We start from the raw sequence: 9,163 nt of genomic DNA, 5'->3' as shown, positions 1-9,163 counted from the left end.
CCACGGGGTGAGATCTTGCGTGGAGCCCCAGATCGAGAGAGATTATCAGTGGTCTTGTATGTCTTCCATTTCCTAATAATTGCTCCCACAGTTGATTTCTTCAAACCAAGCTGCTTACCTATTGCAGATTCAGTCTTCCTAGCCTGGTGCAGGTCTACAATTTTGTTTCTGGTGTCCTTTGACAGCTCTTTGGTCTTGGCCATAGTGGAGTTTGGAGTGTGACTGTTTGAGGTTGTGGACAGGTGTCTTTTATACTGATAACAAGTTCAAACAGGTGCCATTAATACAGGTAACGAGTGGAGGACAGAGGAGCCTCTTAAAGAAGAAGTTACACGTCTGTGAGAGCCAGAAATCTTGCTTGTTTGTAGGTGACCAAATACTTATTTTCCACCATAATTTGCAAATAAATTCATTAAAAATCCTACAATGTGATTTTCTGGATTTTTTTTCCTCCATTTGTCTGTCATAGTTGACGTGTAAGCATTTCATTGTAAAGTCTACACCTGTTGTATTCGGTGCATGTGACAAATACAATTTGATTTGAAGAGAGGACAGTAGCAGGTGACCCAACTGTGGTTTTAACTATATTGTAGCCAATTCAGTTGCAGTAATTCCGTAACAGATTTTTTGGTAACGGAATTACTTGTTTTAAATCACTTAATACATCATAACAAAATGTATATCAGTAAAAACTTTGTGAACTTTCATTATCCTCCCCCCTCCTCATGACAGAGAGAAATATGGGTGTCTTAAAGATGTGGGTTTTTGGTAATGGAGTTACAAGGCACAAGGCAATATTTCTTTAACTTACAGAAGGTAAACAATTTCTCCAAAACTAAATATACAGTGCCTTGCAAAAGTATTCAAACCCCTTGGACTTCTTAGCATTTTATTGTGCTACAAAGTGAGATTCTACACAAAATACTTTAATGTCAAAGTGGAAGTAATCTTCGTATTTATTTATTTTTGATTAATACAAATTAAATACCCGAAATATCATTGTTGCATGAGTATTCAGCTCCCTGAGTCAATACATGTTAGAAACACCTTTGGCATCGTTTACAGCTGTGAGTCTTATTCTTTCAGAAATTCTTTAAGCTCTGTCAAGATGTCGGGGATCATGGGTTAGACAGCAATTTTCAAGTCTTGCCATAGATTGTCAAGCAGATTTAAGTCAAAACTAACTAACTTGGCCACTCAGGAACATTCACTGTCTTCTTGGTAAGCAACTCCAGTGTAGATTTGGCCTTGTGTTGTAGGTTATTATCCTGCTGAAAGGTGAATACCTCTCCCAGTGTCCGGTGGAAAGCAGACTTAAGCAGGTTTTCCTCTAGGATTTTGCCTGTGCTTAGCCTCATCCCGTCTCTTTTCATCCTGGAAAAACTATTTGCCCCAGTATTAGCTGAAGTCAAGCAAACCCATAACATGATGCAGCCACCACCATCCTTGAAAATAAGGAGACAGTTAATCAGTGATATGTTGTGTTGGATTTTCCCCAAACATAAGGCTTTGCATTCAGGCCAAAAAGTGTATTCCTTTGCGTTTGTTTGTTTGTTGCAGTATTACTTTAGTACCTTGTTGCATACAAGATGTACGTTTTGGAATATTTTTATTCTGTATATTTGTATTCTTCTTTTCACTGGTCATTATTGTGGAGTCACTACAATGTTTATAAAAACAAAAAAATAATAATGACATATTTGACTCCGACAGAGTATTTGTGTAGATTGTTGACAAAAAAATGACAATTAAATCCATTTTAGTCCCACTCTGTCACGCAAAATGTGAAGAAATCCTTGGGTTCTGAATACTTTCCCAAGGCACTGTAAGTGTTGATATTAGTTGGCAGGTGTCTTTACATCAACATTGTGTTTTGATGCATTTCTGATAACATCTACCAGAAAAAGTCTTAAAAGGGTTTCTAAAACCCATTTTCCATCGGTTTATCCAGAAATCAAAGCCTTGACTTATGCCTAATTGTTAAGATGGAAAATGGTTGAAAAATGTCTATGGCTTAATTGACTAAAAAATAGACTTTCATTTGACACTCAATTTGATATGCTCCTATGAACTTCACGTTGCTGCTCATGGGTCCTTTTCAATGGAAATGCCCAAAGGCAACTCCAAATTGATTTTCGATTCAGATACCTATTCCAATAGAATTATCCATATAAACAGTCATTGAGAAAACTAGTATGCTGCCAGTCAAGACAAGAAAGGCTCAAAGAACAGAGGCAACTCTTGACATTTGCCACACGTCAAGCAGGGGGCACCCAGCACAGCGTACGTTACGCCTCGGTGCAAGAGGCTGCCCTGTTCAAAGACCTCCTGGAGCAGAAAGATGTGGTACAACATCTCTCCACAAACAGGCCAGAGCAGATGGAAAATCACAGCGATCTCAGTCTTCCCAACAACACATTATCCCAGCATGAGCTGCTTTCACAAAACACGACAGAAAGAGAGAAAAAAATGGTCAGCTTTCTCAGCTGCTTGGCAGGGCTGTTGAGGGACAAGCAGGCTTTCAAATCAATTCAAACAAGTGACTAGTATGGAGTAGCCATTTTGGAATGTACTGTACCTTGCCACTCATCATTAGTCTAGGTTCAAAAGGGGATCAACAAATGCTTTCACACCTGTCAAATGGAACAGAGAAGTCCTCTGTAGCTCAGCTGGTAGAGCACGGCGCTTGTAACGCCAGGGTAGTGGGTTCGATCCCCGGGACCACCCATACACAAGAAATGTATGCACGCGTGACTGTAAGTCGCTTTGGATAAAAGCGTCTGCTAAATGGCATATTATTTTTATTATTAGAAGCAAGTCAGGAACTAGCACAGCTTTCTAAATGAGACAGTTCAAGGTCTCTGTTCTGCTCAGGGCTCTGCGTACAAGAGCTTCAATATTTTGAAAGGTTTTTGAAGAGTAGGCCTACAGTGGGGAAAAAAAGTATTTAGTCAGCCACCAATTGTGCAAGTTCTCCCACTTAAAAAGATGAGAGAGGCCTGTAATTTTCATCATAGGTACACGTCAACTATGACAGACAAAATGAGATTTTTTTTTACAGAAAACCACATTGTAGGATTTTTTATGAATTTATTTGCAAATTATGGAGGAAAATAAGTATTTGGTCAATAGCAAAAGTTTCTCAATACTTTGTTATATACCCTTTGTTGGCAATGACACAGGTCAAACGTTTTCTGTAAGTCTTCACAAAGTTTTCACTCACTGTTGCTGGTATTTTTGGCCCATTCCTCCATGCAGATCTCCTCTAGAGCAGTGATGTTTTGGGGCTGTCGCTGGGCACACGGACTTTCAACTCCCTCCAAATATTTTCTATGGGGTTGAGATCTGGAGACTGGCTAGGCCACTCCAGGACCTTGAAATGCTTCTTACGAAGCCACTCCTTCGTTGCCCGGGCGGTGTGTTTGGGATCATTGTCATGCTGAAAGACCCAGCCACGTTTCATCTTCAATGCCCTTGCTGATGGAAGGAGGTTTTCACTCAAAATCTCACGATACATGGCCCCATTCATTCTTTCCTTTACACGGATCAGTCGTCCTGGTCCCTTTGCAGAAAAACAGCCCCAAAGCATGATGTTTCCACCCCCATGCTTCACAGTAGGTATGGTGTTCTTTGGATGCAACTCAGCATTCTTTGTCCTCCAAACACGACGAGTTGAGTTTTTACCAAAAAGTTCTATTTTGGTTTCATCTGACCATAGGACATTCTCCCAATCCTCTTCTGGATCATCCAAATGCACTCTAGCAAACTTCAGACGGGCCTGGACATGTACTGGCTTAAGCAGGGGGACACGTCTGGCACTGCAGGATTTGAGTCCCTGGCGGCGTAGTGTGTTACTGATGGTAGGCTTTGTTACTTTGGTCCCAGCTCTCTGCAGGTCATTCACTAGGTCCCCCCGTGTGGTTCTGGGATTTTTGCTCACCGTTCTTGTGATCATTTTGACCCCACGGGGTGAGATCTTGCGTGGAGCCCCAGATCGAGGGAGATTATCAGTGGTCTTGTATGTCTTCCATTTCCTAATAATTGCTCCCACAGTTCATTTCTTCAAACCAAGCTGCTTACATTTACATTACATTTTAGTCATTTAGCAGACGCTCTTATCCAGAGCGACTTACAGTTAGTGAATACATTTTATTATTTTTTATATTAGCCCCCCGTGGGAATCGAACCCACAACCCTGGCGTTGCAAACGCCATGCTCTATCAACTGAGCTACATCCCTGCCGGCCATTCCCTCCCCTACCCTGGACGACGCTGGGCCAATTGTGCGCCGCCCATGAGTCTCCCGGTCGCGGCCGGCTGCGACAGAGCCTGGATTCGAACCAGGATCTCTAGTGGCACAGTTAGCACTGCGATGCAGTGCCTTAGACCACTGCGCCACTCAGGAGGCTAGCTTACCTATTGCAGATTCAGTCTTCCCAGCCCGGTGCAGGTCTACAATTTTGTTTCTGGTGTCCTTTGACAGCTCTTTGGTCTTGGCCATAGTGGAGTTTGGAGTGTGACTGTTTGAGGTTGTGGACAGGTGTCTTTTATACTGATAACAAGTTCAAACAGGTGCCATTAATACAGGTAACGAGTGGAGGACAGAGGAGCCTCTTAAAGAAGAAGTTACAGGTCTGTGAGAGCCAGAAATCTTGCTTGTTTGTAGGTGACCAAATACTTATTTTCCACCATAATTAGCAAATAAATTCATAAAAAAACCTACAATGTGATTTTCTGGAGAAAAAAAATCTCAATTTGTCTGTCATAGTTGACGTGTACCTATGATGAAAATTACAGGCCTCTCATCTTTTTAAGTGGGAGAACTTGCACAATTGGTGGCTGACTAAATACTTTTCTTCCCCACTGTATGTAAGCGATGAGGTTTTTAGGACCATATTGTTTTAAGAGACGGGACAGATTGTAAACAACGGGGAGACATTCGAATAATGTCCAAAAGCATATTAAATAATGTCCAAAAGCATATTAAATAATGTCCAAAAGCGGATTATGGGGGATTTTAAAAAGAGAATCTCTCATTCACCTCAAGTAATTCCATCGCTGACAAAGTGGAAACATGCAATCATCATCACTGAGGTTAATGCCTGTAACAGGGCACTGCAAATTCCCTGTGTTGTCCAAACATGACAGAGGCATGTGACGGTCATGACTGTAGCATGGGTGCTGATGACTACATCATGTCAGAAATGGCCCATTGATCAGACCTCGAAGGCCACACAGGATGACACTATGGAAACGGGGAGGATGGGCTTAAGGATTTCTGCCAAATACATGGGTTTGTCGAGGTAGCCATTGCGATGTTCTTAGCTTTAATTTTAGGTCAACCAAGCCTTTAAATGTGTCTAAACAACAAATTACTTATTGACCCTAGACCCTTTTTCTCTAGAGGGTCGACTGAGATATCTTGTCCCTTTGTCACCGGATTTCCTGTCCTGCTGGCATGATCCTCACAGAGGGAGTCTGAATTGCTTCTTCTCCTCCCTCCTCTTTCCCCACCCAAGACAGCGAGAGTGAGTTGAACTGACCTTCCATTAGATGAACATGGAGCAAGACAACACACGGAACCTCCCGCTGAGAGTTCAGATAGCCTGAGGCAGCAGTCCCAAAGCTCCAAAGATAAGCAGAAAACCCTCTCAGTGGGATCCAGATGGCTTCTTCTATACAGCGGAAGCAGAAAACCCTCTCAGTAGCCAAGTTTCCATGCAATTGGCAACATATTTTCATGCGAATATTCTAAAATCCGTATAAAAGAAAATATGCACCTGTGGACTTGTTGCAAATAAAAAAATCTGTGCGTGATGACATAAAATGTACTTTTTCGCTTACGTTTTCATGTACTGAATAAAAATCTAAAGTTCAATGTGTTTCCATCCCATTTTCAACTCTACTGATAGTTTTGTCACAAGAACTGTTGCGTTAAATAGTGAATGTGCCTACTCTGGTCATGGCACGTGCGCTCTAGACAGCTCCCAGATGCAGTGTGGGTAGGCTAGCCTACATGACGGGATTATTATGGATAAGAGCGAGAATATTTTTTTGTCAAACGGCAGTCAAGCATCGATCATCATGGCACCAGAATAAGACCATCAATATTTGTTGGAAAGGAGCATCAAGCTCATCACCGTGAACTTTCACCACCCTGTGAAGTTCATCATAACTTATTTCATCTGTAGCTTAATAAACTGCATGTTTTCCCGTGGAGTCGTAGTGGGAGGACCACACAACATGTCATCGTGTGACTCCAAGTGTACTTCGATATGATGGTTATTATATCAATATTTGCGCATGAAGTCGTTTCCACCGCCATTTCTCACATAAATAATTTTACCGACACTAAAAGATCCCACCATGTCGAACTAACAAATGATCTGTCTGCATTTATAAAATTGTACAGAAACTTCCTGTTTCCATCACAGCTGATGTGATGTTATTTTTTATACGGTAATACTTTACTCGCATATGAACTGTTTACTCGGATGGCCTCTTCATTGGGATCCGGATGGCCTCTTCATTGGGATCCGGATGGCCTCTTCATTGGGATCCGGATGGCCTCTTCATTGGGATCCGGATGGCCTCTTCATTGGGATCCGGATGGCCTCTTCATTGGGATCCGGATGGCCTCTTCATTGCAGCAGAAGCAGCTATCACACAGCTCAAAGTGACTGCACCTTTGATACCTTTTCCTGTCGATCCACCAAGTGCCATCCGATGAACACTTTGAAAAGCCTACTCTCGACATGACTTGGAGATGAGTAGCCAGTAATTACGTCTAATGGGTAACTTTAGCCTGGAAGTGCCCCCCAGCTGACTAAGTGCAGGCTGGGAAAAGCTGAGGCTATTCGATGCTCTAAATAAAAAATCTGCTGCCAGGACAAGACATCGGACACTGCTCCTGGAGCATCACTTTAGTCTCAGCGCCTGGCGGTGACATATGGCCGACAGGTGGAACTGATCTCCTTTTCAATACTCTCCAGGGCCCCTGTCAGAAACCTTATCAGAGAGCAGCGGAACTCTGGCTTCTCACATCTTTGGCATCCGGCATGCTGAAGCCTTCCACCATCCCTCCCCCCCACCATGTCAACAAGCAACCCATAGCCTAATAAAAACAAGTCTGCCAATTTGAGTGCCTGAGAACACCAGAAGGTTTGCAATGAAGGGCCTGAGCAGTAACCCATTGCCGAAATGACTAGCAAACAGAGGACAGGCATCTGCGGTATGTAGTGCTACAGACTGATGCCAATGTTGTGTCTTGCAGAACATAATTCACTTGTTTCTGGGAGATTGGGGTGTGTACAGCAGAGCGTAAAAGTCCCCTGAGGAGGAGACATTAGAGCTAAGATTGAGCTCCATGCACTACTTAACACCCATCCAATTCAGTGATTACATGAGAGGTTGAGAGACAGCACAAAGCTCTTATCCCCCACACAGAGAACCAGATTACGTCTGTTGCTCACTCCACTTGGAAGCAAAGTGCTACATTAAAATGTAATAAATCACATGTCAAAATGAGCTAGATATGCGAATACTCCAGCAGCAAACAAACAGCCAGCATCTGCCACCATTCAAATCAGTTGATTAAACAGCAGCCAAACGCAAAACCGAAGACACAAGACAGCTTGTTTCTTACCTTTTCACTTTTCACTTTCTTCGGGTTTCTGCATTCACCGTTGTCCATCTCCTCTGGCTCACTTTTAATGGCTAACGGTGGTACAACAATCCGTGTGGAATCCAGGGCGATATTCCCAAGTTGCTCAGCCACAGCCAAGTCTGTATTTTGCGTACCCTCAAATGGAACGCCACGACATGCCAAAGGCAGAACTGGGGCACCTACCTCCTTCTCAGTAGTAGTCACAAATTCACTTTTCTCCTTCTTACTTTTCCCAGAGCCCGCCTCCTTGTCTTTCTTTCCACTAGAAACATTACGGGAGGCTTTGCTGCTCTTCTCAGCACCCTTTCCAGAGTTTGCATTTGCCGTGGGACCTGTGCCAACGGCGGGTCCCGTGACCTCGCCCTGGGTTCGCACCTGTGCGTCTTTCTTGGCCCCGTCTGAGGCCTTACCACCGTCCTTTGAGTTCTTACTACGCTTCGATTTGGATTTACTCTCTTTGCCTTGAGCAGCGGGTACGGGGCTAACAAATGTTATGTTGTCGGGTAGAGTTGCTACGGCGCTGGGAGGGGCAGCCACGCCCCCGCCATCTTTAGTGCCAGACATCTCAAGTTTGTCCTTTTCTAGGTCCGCGTCGAGGTCAATGATCAGATTGCCAACACCTATATCCCATTCATCGCCGCTGTCATAAGTGTCCACCACATTAGAGTCCACACCTTTCCCGCCTGCAGTGCCACTGCTTAGGGACATCTTAGTGCCAGCGGCCCAGGTGCACCACAGTTGAGTCTGACCTCCTCAGACTGCTGTGGGAGAAGGGTTGAAGCAGCTTCAGGGGCTTCTCGGAATCCCCTTCCCAGTAACCCACATGTTTGCCCTGTAAAGAGAGGAAGAGAAAATGTGTGAAAATTCTGCAGTCAAAAGTCAAGCTCTAACATTCCAAGATAAACTATAATGAGATCATCAGATATTAGAATCCTGTCACACAGGAAAGCATGGCAGGAAAGAAAGTATCCACTTTCAGAAAGTATTGTAAACCTCCAAAGCACTTTCAGACAATGTGTACAAAGAATTATTCATAAACAGGTGCCTGAGGGAATGTCTTTCTGATCTAATGTGTAGTCTTCATTGACCTAATGTGTAGTCTTCATTGACCTAATGTGTAGGTGCAATAGCTTTGCTCGTCATAAACGGTACCATTTCTGAAAACAATAACCAAGCTTCCTCAATGCACTCTCAAGTTCAGGGAGAGGTTTACAAGCCACATGCCCAACAGTGAGCTGGGCTTTACAAGGGAGGGTGAGGTTTTCCACAAACCCCAAACACATATGGAGTCCATTTCCTCTTTTACCAGCAGGTTGACGTCAGGCAAGACTAAAGAGACCTCTGAAATCATCAAAGCCACAAACCCTGACCCAGAGATCAAGCTCCGAGCTCCTCACCAGAGCTCCCCCACTCACCGGATATTTGGTCTAATTAGCACCATGACTTATCAATCCACTGCGGTCAACAATAGCACCAAAACAAGGTTGACTTCTCCTGC

The 9,163-nt window shown here is 43.6% G+C and overlaps 1 protein-coding gene across 1 annotated transcript in view; it reads right to left on the bottom strand.

Annotated features, from left to right (window-relative positions):
- Positions 1–8,498, bottom strand: part of LOC311148931 (zinc finger protein 609-like) — a 92,768-nt gene extending 84,270 nt beyond the window's left edge. Inside the window, exon 1 of the mRNA XM_084185963.1 lies at positions 7,645–8,498. Within this exon, the coding sequence (XP_084042089.1) occupies positions 7,645–8,373 (729 nt within the window). The 5' untranslated portion in view covers positions 8,374–8,498. The remainder of the gene's footprint in view (positions 1–7,644) is intronic.
- Between the last annotated feature and the right edge of the window lie 665 nt (positions 8,499–9,163).

Source organism: Coregonus lavaretus, assembly GCF_964263955.1.
Source record: "Coregonus lavaretus genome assembly, chromosome: 21".
In the NCBI taxonomy this organism is placed as follows: Eukaryota; Metazoa; Chordata; class Actinopteri; order Salmoniformes; family Salmonidae; genus Coregonus; species Coregonus lavaretus.
The sequence above is the reverse complement of the archived record's forward strand: the minus strand, read 5'-3'. Positions and strand labels throughout refer to the sequence as shown.